Here is a 17,863-nt window from a genome sequence, read left to right as displayed (position 1 = left end):
TAGTCTGACACGTGATTATCAACGTCATGCTCTAAGGGAAGAGGGAGAAAAAATGGCGCCTGTGTGTCTGAGCCGATCTCTGGGCTGGTTGTCTAGGGCCATACCCCTTCTCCTCGCTCTGAGCGCGGGAAGGGCCCCGGCGCTGCCCGAGGTACTGAAGATAGAATCGGTGGGATCGGGGAGGTGGGAGAAGGGGATAATCGGCCCCTGGCCTTGCCCTGGCGCCACCACCGCCGCTCGCCTTCGCTGGGCTGAAAACAGGACAGGGATCCCCGAGCCAACCCGAGGCTTCTAGGCCTACCCAAACCTCTGGGCACCTTCTCCTGGACTGTCACCCTTCCGTGATCCCCCGAGCCCCCGCCCCGTGCCCTCCCGATTCTTACATGACCTAAAATGTTAGTAAAAGATCAACCCAAGTATTCCGCGGAAGGAGTCAATATGTGTGTGAGGTGACAAGATAATTAACGTATTGGGGCGAACATTAGCAAAATTTTAGGTCAGAACCATGGCTGGTGTAGGGTTGGCATTATCTGGGTGGGAATTCCCTTTGTGAAAACTCCTAGTACCAATACTGATGAACTGCTTTAGAGTTCTGAGAGCTGCCTGGCGGCAGAAATTGAAAGGACTTGATTGAAAGGGCTAAAGGGCCACCCGTCTTATTCCTCTGAAACTGAACTGAAACCCAGGTTTTTCTGACCTTCATACTCCTAAAGATCGATTTAAATACCTGTTGCTGTTCGTACAATTAATTATAAATTCCAATTACTATTATTACTTAGTTATAAGCAAGCCTGGAACTGGAAGTCAGAATATATTATGAAATTTTACAAATATTTCATACACTTATTTCTTCTCCCCCCCCTCAAAAAACAAAACAAAACAAAACAAAACCTGGCTGGTAGATGGTATTATTTCCATTTTACAGATGCTGAAACTGAGAGACTGAGGTCAAGTGACATGCCAGGGTCACACAGCTGGTGTCTTAAGACCTGTTCTATACCCTGCATTATTTAGCTATCTCTATTCACTCACACTTAATTAGTTGTATGACCTTGGGCAAGTCACTTTCCTTCCATTTAGTCTTGGGATCTTATACAGCTAGAAGGTGCCTCAGAATCCAACTTCATTTTACAGATGGGGAAACTTGAGGACCAGGAATTTAAGAGTATTTTATACTTAAAGGATAAAATTTGAATTCGATTGATCCTTGGACTGCAGAGGCAATGCTCTTTCTATTGTATAATCTGAGTTGTGTTTAGGAGGGACAGATTTAAGTGATTTACCCAAAGTAACATCCGGGATACCTCTGGTCCCCAGTAAATCTGAGGTCTAGAGGCAGAGGCTGTTGAAGGAAATGATCTCCAAAAATCACTTTATAACCTTCTATGGGTCTGAACTAACACTGCTATTATTAATTTAAAGTTTCCTAAAATGTCACTTCTTTATCTTTACCATTTTAATGGGTAACTCATACTCTCCATGAACAAATGCTTGCCTCTAATGCAGATCTAAAACTGTAGGATGTTGCCAGTATTGAGTTCTTGTAAAAGGCTTTTATGTCTCCTCAATTTGACAGGTTTGCATTTTAAAAGTTATTGTACTTATTTAATAAATATTTTTAAATGGTAATATATAAGTAGGTGAAGAACTTTTATCAACAGATTCAGATTTGGAAAGAGTGGAGAATAGTTTCTGAAGGGTATTGCCCAATAAAAGAATTGATACCTAACACAAAAGAAGGGAAAAAGAGAGGAATATGTTCTTCTCCAGGCCAGAATGTGGGGAGGGGTGAGTAGAGCCTCTTTCAGAGAATCTGGAGTGTGAATTTAACTTTTCTATATTAGATGATGAAATAATGCAATCTCATTGTCCCTTTTTAAGGTAGGAATTTGTTCTTTTATAAGGTAAGAATTTGGTGGTCAGCATTATGATCATTTTTTTTTTTCTTGTCTGTCCTTAATTCTTCACATCCTGCAGATATGCAAATACTGTCCAGGGCCTGTATATGACAAGTCAGAGGTTGACCTTTATTGTAAACAGAGACAAGAGTTAAAGCTGAACGCACGTTGCTGTCTGACCAAACAGGGCACCATTGTGGGGTAAGAAATAGGAACAGGCTGTGTGATTATATACAGTTGTATGATTTGAAACATCATTTTTGATTTTCAAAATACTGTTATGGTCCAGAACTCTGAATTTGAAACAAAGGATTGAAACAAGGTGCTAAGTCAGTGGAATTGATAGAGACAATGATAGCAATTCTCTAGTTCAGTACATGTACTTAGTATTTACTATAGTTCTACAAGATTCACACCTTTAAGAGAGCATATATAAGCTAGGAACCTCAGCCAGGATTCAGTCCGGGAGATTCAGAAGCCAACAGTTCAAGTACTCAGAACCAAGACTACAGAAGGCCTCTAAGAAAGCTAACTGGGCCGCAGGAAAGGAGACAAGACTTGGAAAGAGATTATAAAGGATTTGAACTTTAATAGCTGTCTGAGGCTCTGAGAGCTTCTAGTGCGCTTGTCTTTCTAGCCCTGAGAACTTCTTGTTTATATGCCCCACACTGAGTATATACCAATCATTATATCACCATTATTTGTTGTAGGATTAAATCTATGCTAAACTAAATTTAGCCATTGTCTCTTCAGTTCCACTTAATACCTTGTTTCAAGTTCTGGCCCATAACATCTCCTTATAGGATTAAATCAGTCATACTGAACCATGCTAAATTAGATAACTATTGTCTCTATCAATTCCACTGACTTAGTACCTTGTAAGAATCCTTTGTTTCAAGTTCAGAGTTCGGGCCCATAACAAAATACAACTCTACAGATACATAGTCCTTATACCTTTTAATCTATATGTCCTTTTGGGTAGGGAAAGCCCTATGGACCACCTGTCTTATTTGATTATATAACTACTAAACAAAAGCAGTATCATGTTACTTTTGCCTAGCAAGTTTAGTTTTTTCAGTCTTATCTGATTTGGGGTTTTCTTGGCAAAGATAATGGAATAGTTTGCCATTTCCTTCCCCAGCTCATTTGTTCAGGCAACTAAGGCAAATTAGCTTAAATGACTTAGGGTCACACAGCTAGACGGTTCCTGAGGCCACCTTTGAATTCAGATAATTGATTCTAGGTCTATCCACCTATTCACTTTGCCACCTAGGAGCTTTATAGACAATTAATAGTTGCTGTTAAATTTGTAAAATATATATCTATATCTTTTGTTTTGCCACTAAAGCTAATATTGGGTGGTAAAGCAAAAAAGACCACATGTCTCAAGTGTAGAAATGTATCCTCCTTTGAACGTTACAGAATGTCTCTGTACAATTTCATCTGAATAGAAAACAGTAATTGATTTGAACTGAGTTTTATGACTATGCATCTTTGCATTTTGAATTTTCTATTTGAAATTGAGCCTTTTTTGTTGTTTTTTTATCTAGTGATTGTATTAACTATCTTGATCCATAAATGTGTTTTTTGTTTTTTGTTTCCTAAAATAACTTAAGATAAATTATTTTTAAAATTTCAACAGTAACGATTTCTTTCTCTTGCGTTTTTTCACGTGAATACCAATAAATGTATTCTTTAAGGACAAAATATTATCATATGTATATTTCCAGTTACTTGTTTAATTTTTCATGGAATTGCTTCAAATACAGTCTGAAGATATCCTTCCAATCATTTTGACTCCTCCCTCTTCTTTGCCCCAGTAAGTTCATCAAGTTTGTCCCTTCTTCCTTTATTCTGTTTTTCACATATTTCAGCCTATTACTTTCCATTTCCATTGGCATTATTATAATCTAGCCTTGAATGCATGTTTTGGTAGTCCCCAATTGGTCTTCCTTCCTTTAGTCTTTCTGTCCTTTGAAATATTGCTTATTTTGTTGCTAGATCAACTTTAATATTTCTTATGCCACCAGAATAAAGCATAAATTTTTGAGCCTGGCATTCTAGACACAAGCTTTTTTTCTAACAACTGCTCTGTGATATGAATATGGCTGTAGCCAGATTGTTAATGCTTTTTTTTTCCTTTCTTCCCACAATACTGGTTATATTCTATATACATCTTAGCTTGTCTCATTTCTCTTATGAAGTCTTCACTGATTATTCTAGCTAATCCTGATCCATCTCTCTGTAACACATGATATCAAATGCTTCTTTATGATATTTTTATGTTGTTCTCAAATTCCTAAATAATTTTGTGTGTGTGTCTTGTTCTTTTCCTTTCCCTCTAATACATTGTAAACTCCTTGAGATCAGGAATCTTTTTACACATACCAGTTTAATAGCTCACAATACTATTACATAGTAATACGCAGCACATGATTGGTTTTCAATACATATTTGTTGAAGAAATATAAAAGATATTGAAGAAAAAACAATACTAAAGCAGAGTCTTAAATCCAGAGGATTTTGCAGTTTAGTTGGATATTCACATCTGTACTTGAGGAAAAACAAAAATTCAATTTTTATTAACTTGAATTTTGTACCATCCTTTAATAAGCCAGCAGTAATCTGGTAAAATATGAGAAACTTTTTTCTAAATGAGAAGTACAGCACCTTTTCCTTATTTCCTAATAGGCACAGATATTCTGACAGGTTGGTCCCAGGAAGTAACGATTAATATGAAGCCCAGCACTTAGGGTGTGTTGTCTGCAAAAACAATGACTAGTTGGAAAAGGAGACAAAAAAGACAGGTGGTAAAACAGTCCTGCTGGTGGCTGGGCCAAGAGGGACATGATCACACTGACCTTTCTTTTCTTTTAGACTCGATCTTCAGAACTGTTCCCTGAAAGAACTGGACCCACTCTTTACTGAGGCCCATTCTGCCATTGTTCTGTAAGTGCTCTCAGATCCCTTTCTCTGACAGGATATAAGTGTAGGGGAAGAAGTGGGGAGGGGGAGAGCCCTTCCAGAAGAAATCTGGGGGTCCTTTTACCTGTTCTCAGGTTATCAATCTGGATAGTCCTTTGACTGTTTCAAACTAAAGACCCCTAATGGCAGTGTGTAATGTTCTGGCTAGCTTTTTGGAGGTCCTTTGGATGGGCCTTGGTCTCAGCAGGATAGACACCATGAGAATGGTCAGGAATAGAGTCTAAAGTTTTTATTGTCTCTTTCACAGTCTGTCTTCTTTACAATCTATATCTGCCACAGTTTAACCCAGTCTTGATCTTAGTGTAGAAGTGGAGGAGGCAGGAGAGCCATCAGGAGGATGGTCAAAAATGGAATGAATCATTTCCAGCCCTTCTCCACCCTTATATACTTTAGTACAATTATATCATTATAGCATATTGAATATTGTATAAACTAGAGAACCATTACATCACCATACTAAGTATATATGTGAACTAGAGAATCTATCTCATCACTTCTGCTGAGTTAATACCTCGTTTCAAGTATACTTCTGCAGAGTTCAGCCCTCTACAGCATTGTGGTTACAGTTTATATGTTCTTCAAAGAGGAAGTATTCCTGAGGGATATGTAATCACCTCTGATTGGTTTTACACAATAGGTGGTGGTCTGTCATGAGGAGTATGACAAGTCACTCAAATGGTCAAAATGATATCAATTTTCAAATCACCTATCTTTGATAATAGAATCAACATTTTCCCAAGCCTCTCTGAGCAAACACATGAGCAGGAATACACCTATTAGCTAAAATTTAGAATTTCTTTTACTGTCTGAATTAGATCTAGACCTGGGTAACTCCCCAAAAGTTGATTTCTGGATGAGGAAGTAGAAAAAAAAGGGGATGGAGGAAATCTTGGTTCTAACACAATATTTATCAAATATAAGAGAGAAATATTCACTTCTCAGAAGTAGAATTAGGGAGCTTCCCTAGGTAATGCATAGTAACAATGGGTGTTTTTGATTTGCAGGGACTTACAAGCCAACCCCTTCCTGAATATATCTCCCTCAGTCTTTCGTAACTTCACTGAGCTCCAGATACTGTGAGTAAAATAGGAAACATATAATAAGATCAGCAATATCTGACTGCATGGTATAACAACTATGTATTATATTCAGGGTGCTGCCGCGAAAAGTAGACTGTCCTGGAGGAAGTAATGCGTGGGATAATATCACCTGTGGCCCTGACAGCTGTACCTGCCATGGGCAAATTCAGTGCAATAGTACTGTAGAGCCAGGTACAAGTTTTCACTTCTGTAATTCTAGGAACTGTCTGACTTCCCTTAGACTCTACCCTTTAAAAAATGGAAATTAGCCCCTGATTTTAATTAGCAGGCATATTTTTAAGAGCTTTCTTATATTTCATATATCCTTACCCTATGTAGATAAGTTATTCACATCCTTTCTATTGTTGCTGCTGGCCTGGAAAACAGTTTGAAGGATTTGGGGTTGGACCAGAAGTATAGAGAGTCTCAACTATCTAATCGGTCTGACATTAATACAGTTTTTCTCCTGCCAGCTTTGTGTCCTGAGAATGCATATTGTGTCTCTGATGGCCCAGGCCTCTTCCAGTGTCTTTGTACTACTGGCTTCCATGGCTACAAGTGTTTACGTGAGGTGAAGACTGGGGATGTGAATGAACTTGGGGATGAGCATTGAGCACTAGGGTGTGGGAAGTGGGTTTGGGACAAGAAGTAGGTTGGATTCAGCTGCACTGAAGACACCTCCAGGAGAGAACTGCTGTTTCGAGAGATGTGCCTGGGTGAGGGGGAATGAGAAAGATAGATTTGTCTTTGAAAGGCTCTGCTGACTTTTGTTTCTCCCGGCATGTTGCTTACAGGGCTCCTTCCCACTCCTCATGTTCTCTGGAATTCTGGGCACTACCACGTTTTGCATCTCCATCTTGCTCTGGGGGACCCAGCTTCGCAAAATCAAAGCTTCCTGAACCCGGTCTTCCTATGGAACTAAAAAAAGTATAAGCTCTTACGTGGTTGTTACAGCCAGTTTCCTTGCACAGACAGCTCGGATCTTGACCCGCGGTGCAGGAAAGTAGAGGGTGGAGAGGAGAGCTTTCCTACAGATGGTCTGGCTGGTTCTAGATCAGGCTTGAAGTTAGAAGTGTTTGTAAAGGAAGTTGGGTCCTAATAAAACCCCTCTTTTTAAGGAAAGGTTCTGTGTGAGTGTGTTTTTCTGGGCTGCTCGGCATGCGGCTGGTGTAAGAGTTATTGCCCTCGGGATCTTCCCAAAGGCCAAAGAAAGAGCACTCCGGCTAGCCCCGAGCGGTTTAGCCGGAGCGATCCTTCCCCGGATCCAAGCAGATTTGATGACGGAGCGTTCCGTCATCTAGCCACGCCTCTTTTGCGTCTGCTTGGCCACGCCCCGACGTCGTGGCGCCGTCTCTGCAGCCGCTCCCGCCACCCGGGAGTATATACACCGGTTCAGCCACCTCCGCCGCATTAGGCCACGTGGAAGGTCGGCGCGCCGCCCAGTTTCGCTGCTCCGCTCCGCACGTGGTCCCCGACGAGTCCTGTGGCTCACAAACTACCTTCCTCTCCTCGGTGATACGGCTCCGGCTCCATGGCGGCGCTTGTATTGAAGGACGGGTCGGTCCTGAGGGGCCAGCCCTTCGGCGCGGCCGTAAGCGCCGCCGGGGAAGTGGGTAAGCCCCCTGGTTTAGGCTTCCCGAGCTCTGTCTTTCCCTTGGCCCCCGGCAGACACGCCACCTTCCCCAGGTCGCTGCCCTAAGCAGCCTCCCGCACCGCCCCGGACGGTGTCTGAGGCGCCCCACCTGTCTCTCCCCAGTGTTCCAGACTGGCATGGTGGGCTACCCCGAGGCACTCACCGACCCCTCCTACAAAGCCCAGATCTTGGTCCTGACCTATCCGCTCGTGGGAAACTATGGCATCCCTCCAGATGAGAAGGACGAGTTCAGCCTCAGCAAGGTACAGGGCCCTCTCCGCCCTCTCCCGCCCATAATCTGTCCCTACCTGGCTTTACTGTCTCCATTTGCAGAGAGCATGTTGCAATTTACCCGGGAAAGGTCTTCTAGTTGACTTCGTTCTACAACCTCGATTGATAGGGAGGAGAATCTAGAGAAGGCTTTGTCCTCTTCATTGCCCCCCACCTTCATACAGATGTAAACTGGATCTCTCTGGTCCGTTCACCAGCATTTATTAAGTTCCTCCCATGGACTGTTGAAGGGAGACAGGCAGGACCCCCAGATGCGGACCCTAAGTACTCAGAGGCATCTGTAATTTGGTCATTGACCCAACTGGGATACTGCTGATAAGCCCAGTAGGTTTGGTGTCAGTACATGTTTTATTTGAATCTATCTTGAGGGCTGTTGCCACACCCATTTTGACTTTAAATATTTATAGATTGCCTATGAACTTGATACTCCTGCTGGGTGCTTGCTGGGGAAAGGAAGGGATGGAAAGATAGATAGTTCAGTTAATATCTGGCATTCAGGTAGTACCCTTTAATTCTAAAACAATTTTCCCACAATATTGTCATGAGGTTGTTAGGGCAGTTATCAGATTTATTTTACAGATAAGGAAATACAGGTCTAACATATTGTCACTTGTTCAAAATCACAAATCAGGTCTACAGATTCCAGATTCGGTCTTTCCACTATCCTGGCCTCAAGAAGCTTTTTGTAGTAGGGGGGACAAAATAGATAGCCATGGATATAATCATTGACAATTGTACAGTGCTTTGATTTATAAATAACCAGCATAGGACCAAATGATTGCTGTAAGTTTTATGAGAATCAGGAAAGTGTTCAAGTACTTGGCATTTGAGCTAAGCCTCTAAAGGGTGGAAGCAAATGCAGGTGGCAGAGGTCAGTCACCTGAAGGGGGAGGTATTCTGAGCAAAGGCTTGAAGGCAGGAAATCATTTGGGTATCAATAGTTCCGTTTAACTGGAGCAGTACTAGGTGGCTTGGTTAGAATAACAGATTGGATCCAGAGGGCGTTTAAGGCCTTGAGAACCAGACTTCAGAGTAGTGTTGAATGGAGAATTATTGAAGTTTGTGAAAACAACTAGATAGCCAACTGGGCCTGGAGTCAGGAACATAGTCAAATGTGGCCTCAAGACTCTATGTGACTCTGGACCAATACGGGGGAAAGAAAGTGGCAAACCACTCCCATACTTTTGTCAAGAAAACACCATGGACAGCATTGATGGGCTATGGTCACAAAAGAGGTGGACACAATTGAGCTGCTAAACAACAATCGAAGTCTGTTTGAATTGGGGAGTAATTTTGAGAAGATTAGTGTTATTAGCGGTAAATACAATAGAATAGTGGGGGAGAGAGGCTGAGAAGGAATATTGGAAGGTGGAATGACTAATTATAAAGCTCATATATTTACTTACAGCTAGAAGTGCCTGTTTCTCCTACTTTTCTGACCAAATCATTCCTTTAGGAGTCATGAGAGTTTTTGATTACCTGTAAACATTTAGAACTGATTTCTGGTTTTCCAGAACAGCATTCCCCAACTTCTCTTACTTTCTGCATTTTTCTGCCATAATTTTTGTTTCTAGCCAGGCAAGCCTACTTTCTGTCCTTTTTTGTAGGACATTTTCTTTTGTCACTTGGAGATGTTGAAGTCTTGCTTTTACCTGAGCTCTTCTTTGGAAAGGGCTCCCAGTTTTCTTTTGTAAAGTCTCCTTCATCCTTAAAAAAGCGTTCTCACTTGACTTTACCATAGAACATTCCACTGTTAATGCCTGCGTAATGTCTTTTTCAGTCCCAAGTGAATTGAATGTTTTTCTTTGTTATATTTCATTTCAGTCCACATTTATTGTTTAGCAGTTTTATTTTTCATGTCTTACAAATTATGAGCATCTCTAAGGCAAGGAACTTCAACATTTCCAAATTATACCAATTTTCTTTCCTGTCTAGGCACCCTGCTAAATGCTGTACAATGTTCAATGAGTAGTAATGATTGATATCTGATGACATCTTTCCCACTAACTCTTTTGCAGTGGTTTGAGTCATCTGGGATTCATGTGGCGGGACTGGTGGTGGGAGAATGCTGCTTCACACCTAGTCACTGGAGTGCCACCCGAACTTTGCACCAATGGCTAGAGGAGCATGGCATACCTGGTCTTCAAGGTACTAGAGGGGAAAGTGCTGGTGTGGACAGAGCAAACATTGTGTGCTGGAGCTGGGGCGAATCAAGAACTGTTGTTAGGGGGAGATGCGATGAAATTGGGACAAGAAATCTGAGGCTGAGATATAAAGGGATCAGGAAAGAAGAATGGGGCCTGGGGCTGTAGAAGGAAGGGAAGTCTGGGCTCTGGGGGCAGATGCTGGTCTAGGACTTGGATCTTTGTGGAAACAGTTATGTCATCCTGAGGGGGAAGTTCACCCCTGAAGACTAATCTTTGCGGAGCTATTGATCAATAACTTGATCTCCTTCCTGGTCTAACAGGAGTTGATACAAGGGAACTGACAAAGAAATTGCGGGAACAGGGATCACTTCTGGGAAAGCTGGTGCAAGATGGGATAGAGCCTTCATCTCTGCCATTTTTGGATCCCAATGCTCGAGCTCTTGTACCTGAGGTTTCCATTAAGGTATGGGTATTGGGGGATGGAATGGAGCTCTGGTGTCACCAGGTTAACTTTGCATCAATTATGCCATTAACAATTGTCCAGAAAACCACAAAGATTTTCTCCGTTCATCAGGTTTCTCATAGACTTTAGAAGTTATGTAGTTCCATCTCTCAGAAAGACCATCTCCTTGAACGCTAGGACTGTTTTAGTTTTATCTTTTTTCTGTCACCTTGCACATAGATGTCTAATATGTTAGTTTTTTTTTTTTTTACATATTGTATTCATGTTGAAAAATAAAATAGATTGTATTTTCTCAAAATACAGTTGCCCACAGGTGGGCCTTGAGAACAGGGAGTAGTAAACTTTTTAATTTGAAGAATAGAAAGGTTTTGAAATATTGAGGAAAATAGGCTGATAACTGCTATGGTAGCTCTTAAAATATTGTATCTTACCTTTTCTATCCTTAGGAACCAAAGGTATACAATGCAGGGGGGTGCCCAAAGATTCTTGCTTTGGATTGTGGCCTAAAATACAGTCAGGTCCGATGCCTATGCCAGCGTGGAGCTGAGGTCACTGTGGTGCCCTGGAACTACAAATTGGACAGCCAAGGTGAGTGGAGCAAATGACTAGGAATCACTGACAGTAGCCAAAGTTAGTGGTAATAAACTTGCAGGGGATTGCTGCCTTCAGGAAGAATGAGATTTGTTTTAGCTGTAGTGTCTTTGTTGATGCCATATTTTCTACCACTACAGATTATGAAGGGTTGTTTCTAAGCAATGGTCCTGGGGATCCTGCTTCTTGTCCCACTGTGATATCTACACTGAGCCGTGTCCTCTCTGAGCCAAACCCCCGACCTATCTTTGGTATCTGCTTGGGTCATCAGCTGTTGGCCTTAGCCATCGGGGCCAAGACTTACAAGATGAGGTGAGATGTTTGGAAAAGGGTGTGTACCTCTAGGATGAGGAGGGATGGTGATGGGGCTTGGGGTTAGTGCCAGTAGAGAAGGACTTTGGAATGTTTGGGGAGGGGTAAAAATAAGTGGCCTGGCAAGATTCTTATTAAGGCAGGTAAAGTTGTGAGTTGGTATTCTGGCTGATTTCTCCCACAGATATGGTAACCGTGGCCACAACCAGCCATGTCTGCTGAAGGGCTCTGGACGATGCTTCTTAACTTCCCAGAATCATGGCTTTGCAGTGGAAACAGACTCTCTGCCTCCAGGCTGGACCCCACTCTTCACAAATGCCAATGATCATTCCAATGAAGGCATTGTACACGAGACCCTGCCTTTCTTCAGGTGGGGGCCAGATGAGGGGTTGGCTGGTGATTGCTCCAACAAAGGAGCAGTCACTAGACAGAAGAGCTTTCATCCAGGATGGGGGTTGAGGGTGGTGATGAAGGATAGATTGGCAATACTAGAATCTAAAATAATGGCGGTGTGCTACTCCCGGCTCCCCTTCTACAGCGTCCAGTTCCATCCTGAGCATCGAGCAGGCCCCTCTGATACGGAGTTGCTTTTTGACATCTTCCTGGAGACCGTGAAGGAGAACAGGGCTGGGGGCAAGACAGGTGGGGGGCCTAAAGGCAGACAAGATTGGATGGGGGTGGCTCTGGGATGGGAATAAAGGTGGGTGTGACTAGGGAAACTGGTATGGTTTGAAGGTTCTGGGGCTAAGCCACAAAATGATTGGCTCATTTTTTTCCCTAGTATAAAAAGGACTAGGCTGGAAGTAAGGGAATCCAGATCTAGTCCTTGCTGTTCTGTTACTAAATTCTGTGATTTGGGACAGACTCCCCTTTTTTATCTTTCAGGGCCTCAGTTTCTTCATCAGTAAAGTTAGGAGGTTGAAGTAGATAAATCTCTGTAGTCCTTCTTAACTCTAAATTTCTGTGACTAACTGTTCTTACCTTTTTGTAGTTCATGAAAGGCTAATGGAGCGCCTTTGTCCCTCTGGTAGCCCCACCCCGAGAGACAGACCTCCATTTCCCCGAAAGGTGCTGATCCTGGGCTCAGGGGGTCTCTCCATTGGCCAGGCTGGAGAATTTGACTATTCTGGCTCTCAGGTCAGGCTCCCCTTTATTCTTTCCTCTTCCTGGTGTCTGTTACTCCCTTCTCTCCCAGTTGTCCCCTTCCCTTCCACTTCCTCATCCCACCCCAGAGTGGGCAGAAAGTGTAAGAAGAGAGTGGCTGAGACTTGAGTGTTCTTTTGGGATGAAAATGACTCAGATTTGGACAAGTACACAGGTGGATGGTGAGGAAGAGTTGGAAGGGAATGATGCTACTAGGAAATGTTAGGGAACAATTGAAGATTGATACAAAGATAATTTGGCATCTGGGTGATAACAAACTCTTCCTACAATTTCAGGCAATCAAGGCTCTAAAGGAGGAAAATATTCAAACACTGCTAATCAACCCTAATATTGCCACAGTGCAAACTTCCCAGGGCCTGGCAGACAAAGTCTACTTCTTGCCTATTACCCCTCATTACGTGACCCAGGTATTATGATGGAGGTGGCACAGGGGAGAGGGAGTCTGAGCTTTGTACCCATTGCCTGTCAGTGCACAGTATTTGCCCCCCCCTCCATTTCAGGTGATTCGTAACGAGCGTCCAGATGGTGTGTTACTGACCTTTGGAGGCCAGACGGCACTGAATTGTGGTGTGGAGCTCACAAAAGCGGGAGTTCTGGCCCGATATGGAGTACGGGTCCTAGGCACCCCTGTGGAGACAATCGAACTGACTGAGGATCGGCGTGCTTTTGCAGCAAGAATGGCAGAGATTGAAGAGTATGTAGCCCCGAGTGAGGCTGCAAACTCCCTGGAGCAGGTATAGGCCTGGGCGTTATTTGGAATGTTTCCTTTTTTCTTTGGGCATAGGTAGGAGATGAGAGCTTGGACATTTAGCTGTTTCACCTTTTTTTTTTTGCTTTAGGCACAAGCTGCTGCAGAGCGACTGGGGTACCCTGTCCTGGTGCGTGCTGCCTTTGCCCTGGGCGGCCTTGGCTCTGGCTTTGCCTCCAACAGAGAAGAGCTCTCCTCTTTGATAGCCCCAGCCTTTGCTCATACTAGCCAAGTGCTGGTGGACAAGTCTCTCAAAGGCTGGAAAGAAATAGAGTATGAAGTGGTGAGAGATGCCTACGGCAACTGTGTCACGGTGAGTTGTGTCGGGGAGGGATCCCCACCATTTCTGGACAGTCTTAGGGCAATTAAGTTTAAGGGAAGATGATGGGAAGACTTGAGATATTAAGGAATCAGGCCTAAAACCTATATTAGGTTGTACCCCTGGGACCAGAAATAGGGGATCTTGGATTGATCATTAATGCTTTTCTTGTGTTTGACCCTTAGTGCAATCAACCTCTTGTCTTTCTAGGTCTGTAATATGGAGAACTTAGATCCACTGGGCATTCACACTGGTGAATCCATAGTGGTAGCCCCAAGCCAGACCCTAAATGACAGAGAATACCAGCTGTTGCGACAAACTGCTATCAAGGTGACCCAGCATTTGGGCATTGTTGGGGAGTGTAATATACAATATGCCTTGAATCCTGAGTCTGAACAGGTAAAAGACCCTATGTCTTAGAACTTTGTATATTCTTCTGCCCACTCAGCCACCCAAACCTAACTTTCCTGAGATAATTTCATTGACTATATGTCCTCTCTCCCCAATTCCAATTCCTCCCATCTAGCAAAACCATATGGCCCTCAAACTGAGACTATTAAGGCCTAAAGAAACGGGGAAATCTCAGACACCCGAGTCTTTTTGCTGAGTTATGGATGCATTGTGAGCTCTTTTTCTCCTGCTGTCCATTTCAAGGAGGACTTTGCTCTCTCTCAATCAATTGGGATATTGTCTCCTCTTTCCTAATCTTTCTATAGTGTAGCCAGGTAGAAAGAGAGCCCTGCAGGGCTTCTTTAGCCAACAAGATCCTGGGCTTCTGGGTTGGAATCAGCTGATTTCTTCTTCCTACCTTACATACTTTTGCAGTACTACATCATTGAAGTGAATGCACGACTGTCTCGAAGTTCAGCTCTTGCCAGTAAGGCCACTGGCTATCCTTTGGCCTATGTAGCAGCCAAGCTGGCTTTAGGCATCTCCCTGCCTGAACTCAGGTATGAGGGTTAGAGGGAGGAATTTGAGAAAAATGGAGGATGGGAATGAAAATATGCAATCCTTTTGGACAGAGAAGATAAAAAGAGTGTCCTACAAGAGTTATGGGAATATCAGGGGGAATTGTTAGATTTTCTCTCCACCTCTCCCTTGGCCACTGCTTCTCAGGAACTCAGTTACTGGAGGCACAGCTGCCTTTGAGCCCAGCCTGGATTACTGCGTGGTTAAGGTCCCTCGCTGGGACCTCAGCAAGTTCCTACGTGTTAGCACACAGATTGGAAGCTGCATGAAGAGTGTTGGTAAGAAAGCAAAAGCCCCTGTTTCCTGATAAGCATCTGTTTTATCATGAAAATACACCCCTTACATACCTCAGCCTGAGTGCCCTTTTAGCTCTTTAGTGAGGACATTTTCCATAAAGAATATCTCCAGTGTTTCTCACATGTGGGTATACTTATTTGCCTTCTCTAAGAAGCAGCAGCAATTCAAGGAATTCTGTAGGAACCCTTCTCTTATGGAGGAATTCTAACAACTTAGGTAATATCTGAAACAAAAATCAGAAACAAGGTGTAATCCACAATACTTGTGATTCAGTTAAAGTAGTTGAAACCAGAGTAATCAAAAGACTGGCTTACTGTTTAATAGCATATCTTTCCTTGATCATTCACAATGGAAATTTCTCATTTTTGTATGTATTACATTATTTAAAAGGAAAAAAAAAGACACCTTGTTATCAAAACCAGGTCCATATAGCAAGTAAAAATCGAGCATCAGGAATAGAAGTGGGATTTTGCTAGACTCTGAAAGTCTGGAGTCAGGAAAACCTGAATTCAAATGCAGCCTAAGACAAATAATAGCAGTGTGACTTTGAGCAAATAAATCACTTAATTTCTGTCTCCCTCAGTTTTCTCATCTGTAAAAATGGGGTTAATAACTTTTACATCTCTGTTTTGTTGTAGGAATAAAATCAGATTATATTTATAAAGCATCTTACAAAATTTAAAGCTCTAAGTAAATATGAGCTCTTATTTTTTAGCCAACTCTGAGAATTTAACCTATGTCAGCGGTAGACATGCAGAACTTGAAACAGATATTGTAAAAAATGTAAAGAGATAATGGAAACAAAATGACATTGTAATAGGAACAAAGTAAATGGATAAGATTCTTCAGTGTTCTATGTGGCAATTTTAGACTTCCAAATATAAGCATAATTTAGACAGTGTGGTCACATATAAAACTGTATTAAAAACTTTAATCCAAAATGGCTGAACTGGGTGTCTGTATAAAACATTGAGGAGAGGCTTTAGCTTTGCTCAGAAGACTCAGAAGCAGACCTCTTGAGTTCAAGGCCCTCTTCTGCCACCTCTCTGCTGGGTGACCTTGGTAAAACTAAGTTGCAGATCTGCCCTAGTAGAGGGAGTTCCTACACTGATGAAATCCCAGCTTTGGTCCCTGGGTCATTCTGCCCCCGCTACCCCCTCGACAGGGCCTCTCTTCTTGTACTGTGGCCTGCCTGAGCACTTTGTAGATTTCAGACCCCTCTCCCCTTTCACTCTCCCAGGTGAGGTCATGGCTATCGGACGTGGGTTCGAGGAGGCATTCCAGAAGGCATTACGCATGGTGGATGAAAATTGTGTTGGCTTTGATCACACGGTGAAGCCTGTCAGTGACATGGTGAGAGGGTAACCCCGTCCATTCTAATGATAGATGAAACCTACCCTCTTGTTCCCTAGTAGTATTAGTCCATCTGGATAGCACCAACTACTAACACTCTCTGGGGCCTAGTTGGGTTGGTGACCCATGCCAGAGGCAGCCAGATGGCACAGTGGATAGAGTGCCAGCCCTAGAATCAGAAAAGTTTGAGTTCAAATCTAGCCACAGATATTTACTATCTATGTGACCCCAGGCAGATTACTTTATCTCTGCCTGCCTCAGTTTCTTAACTGTAATATAGGAATAAGAATAATACCTACCTCTTAAGCTTGTTGGGTGGGTCAAATGGGTTACTATTATACTCAGTGGTTGTTAATCCAGTGCCTGGTCCATAGTAGCCACATAGAAGTGCTTATTCTTCTTCTCTTATGGACTATCCTGATCTTGCTTTCAGTATTCTTGCTCAAACCTTAAACTCTTTATTTCCAACTCTCCCTACCCCCAATCCCACCAGGAGCTGGAGACACCAACTGATAAGCGGATCTTTGTAGTGGCAGCTGCTCTGTGGGCAGGATACACCATAGACCGACTCTATGAGCTCACTCGCATTGATCGGTGGTTCCTTCAGTGTATGAAGCGCATTATAGAACACACCCGGAAACTAGAAGGACACCGTGGGCAGCCCTTGCCCCCTGACGTGTTGCACCAAGCCAAACGCCTTGGCTTCTCTGACAAGCAGATTGCTCTTGCAGTGCTCAGGTCAGAGTCGGGCACTGTTAGTTGGATTAGGGAACCTTGGCAGCAGGCTGGCAGGGCTGTGGAAGGAAGTAGTGATGGGGGGAGAGGTTTGTTTGTTTTTTGTGAGGAGAAACCTGAAGACTTCAAAGTCTTTTCTTTGGGAAGAGGGCTAACTAGCTGATTTGAATTGTTATAAATTTTCCTTTGTAATCTTTGCCTTAAAACACTTTCATGTACCACTCCTTTTATGCCCATTTCTGATCTTGCGTTCTCTCCAGCACAGAGTTGGCTGTCCGAAAACTACGCCAGGAACTGGGTATCTGTCCAGCAGTAAAACAAATTGATACAGTGGCAGCAGAATGGCCAGCTCAGACTAACTATTTGTACCTGACTTATGGGGGTACCACCCATGACCTGACTTTCCATACTCCTCATGTCTTGGTCCTGGGCTCTGGTGTCTACCGAATTGGCTCTAGCGTTGAATTTGATTGGTGTGCTGTGGGCTGTATCCGGCAGCTGCGCAAGGTATGGGCTTTAATAAAAACTCAGGATTAGATCTCCTTCCTGTTTCCATAATTCCTAACAAATATGAGTTGTATCCATAATTAATTGGGAAGGAGATTGCTTCTCACACTTACTTAGTGATAATTGAATACTACCCAAGCTACTGGTCTCAGGTCGTCGTAGGATCATAGCTTTAGGGACATGTTACCTATTTGGAGGTTATCTAGTTCCACCTTCTGCCTATGTAGGGATGCCTTTTATAGCATTTCAGAAACATTTTGAGTCGTTGGGGGCTTGTTAATTGTGAAGGCAGCTTGTTCCATTGTCTGACAATTATGGGGGAGAGGAATTCTTGGACCCTGAGGCTCAAAGAAACTTTTTGTCTCTACCTAG

At 43.0% G+C, this 17,863-nt stretch overlaps 2 protein-coding genes across 5 annotated transcripts in view; both read left to right on the top strand.

Moving 5' to 3' along the window:
• The first annotated feature begins 16 nt into the window (after nucleotides 1-16).
• On the top strand, nucleotides 17-7,084 carry ATRAID (all-trans retinoic acid induced differentiation factor). Its single transcript, XM_051976281.1, has 7 exons — nucleotides 17-151; nucleotides 1,978-2,099; nucleotides 4,776-4,847; nucleotides 5,888-5,959; nucleotides 6,036-6,154; nucleotides 6,436-6,533; nucleotides 6,757-7,084. Exons 1-7 carry the CDS (start codon nucleotides 53-55, stop codon nucleotides 6,859-6,861), a joined length of 687 nt encoding a protein of 228 aa, XP_051832241.1. The 5' UTR covers nucleotides 17-52; the 3' UTR covers nucleotides 6,862-7,084.
• Nucleotides 7,085-7,368: 284 nt separating this feature from the next.
• Nucleotides 7,369-17,863, top strand: part of CAD (carbamoyl-phosphate synthetase 2, aspartate transcarbamylase, and dihydroorotase) — a 31,078-nt gene continuing 20,583 nt past the window's right edge. For 2 of the 4 annotated variants that reach the window (XM_051976274.1, XM_051976272.1), the window contains exons 1-18: nucleotides 7,369-7,575; nucleotides 7,719-7,858; nucleotides 9,905-10,034; nucleotides 10,354-10,496; nucleotides 10,943-11,084; nucleotides 11,228-11,399; nucleotides 11,584-11,769; nucleotides 11,938-12,041; nucleotides 12,391-12,536; nucleotides 12,839-12,970; nucleotides 13,064-13,297; nucleotides 13,403-13,624; nucleotides 13,841-14,029; nucleotides 14,456-14,580; nucleotides 14,747-14,877; nucleotides 16,137-16,249; nucleotides 16,743-16,987; nucleotides 17,245-17,491. In XM_051976274.1, coding sequence (XP_051832234.1) covers nucleotides 7,494-7,575; nucleotides 7,719-7,858; nucleotides 9,905-10,034; nucleotides 10,354-10,496; nucleotides 10,943-11,084; nucleotides 11,228-11,399; nucleotides 11,584-11,769; nucleotides 11,938-12,041; nucleotides 12,391-12,536; nucleotides 12,839-12,970; nucleotides 13,064-13,297; nucleotides 13,403-13,624; nucleotides 13,841-14,029; nucleotides 14,456-14,580; nucleotides 14,747-14,877; nucleotides 16,137-16,249; nucleotides 16,743-16,987; nucleotides 17,245-17,491 — 2,883 coding nt within the window. In that variant the 5' untranslated portion in view covers nucleotides 7,369-7,493. The remainder of the gene's footprint in view (nucleotides 7,576-7,718; nucleotides 7,859-9,904; nucleotides 10,035-10,353; nucleotides 10,497-10,942; nucleotides 11,085-11,227; nucleotides 11,400-11,583; nucleotides 11,770-11,937; nucleotides 12,042-12,390; nucleotides 12,537-12,838; nucleotides 12,971-13,063; nucleotides 13,298-13,402; nucleotides 13,625-13,840; nucleotides 14,030-14,455; nucleotides 14,581-14,746; nucleotides 14,878-16,136; nucleotides 16,250-16,742; nucleotides 16,988-17,244; nucleotides 17,492-17,863) is intronic. The other 2 variants (XM_051976275.1, XM_051976273.1) reach the window with 1 other exon arrangement.

The sequence above is a fragment of the Antechinus flavipes genome, chromosome 2 (genome assembly GCF_016432865.1).
Source record: "Antechinus flavipes isolate AdamAnt ecotype Samford, QLD, Australia chromosome 2, AdamAnt_v2, whole genome shotgun sequence".
Lineage (NCBI taxonomy): Eukaryota > Metazoa > Chordata > Mammalia > Dasyuromorphia > Dasyuridae > Antechinus > Antechinus flavipes.
Note: the sequence above shows the minus strand (reverse complement) of the source record. Positions and strands in the feature narration are given on the sequence as shown.

Bases quoted from the DNA above. Each gene is read 5' to 3' on its own strand.
- ATRAID (XM_051976281.1), top strand. From the start codon at position 53: ATGGCGCCTGTGTGTCTGAGCCGATCTCTGGGCTGGTTGTCTAGGGCC. The intron at 2,100-4,775 runs GTAAGAAATAGG...CTTTTCTTTTAG, and splicing joins AAACAGGGCACCATTGTGGG to ACTCGATCTTCAGAACTGTT. The intron at 6,155-6,435 runs GTACAAGTTTTC...TTCTCCTGCCAG, and splicing joins CAATAGTACTGTAGAGCCAG to CTTTGTGTCCTGAGAATGCA.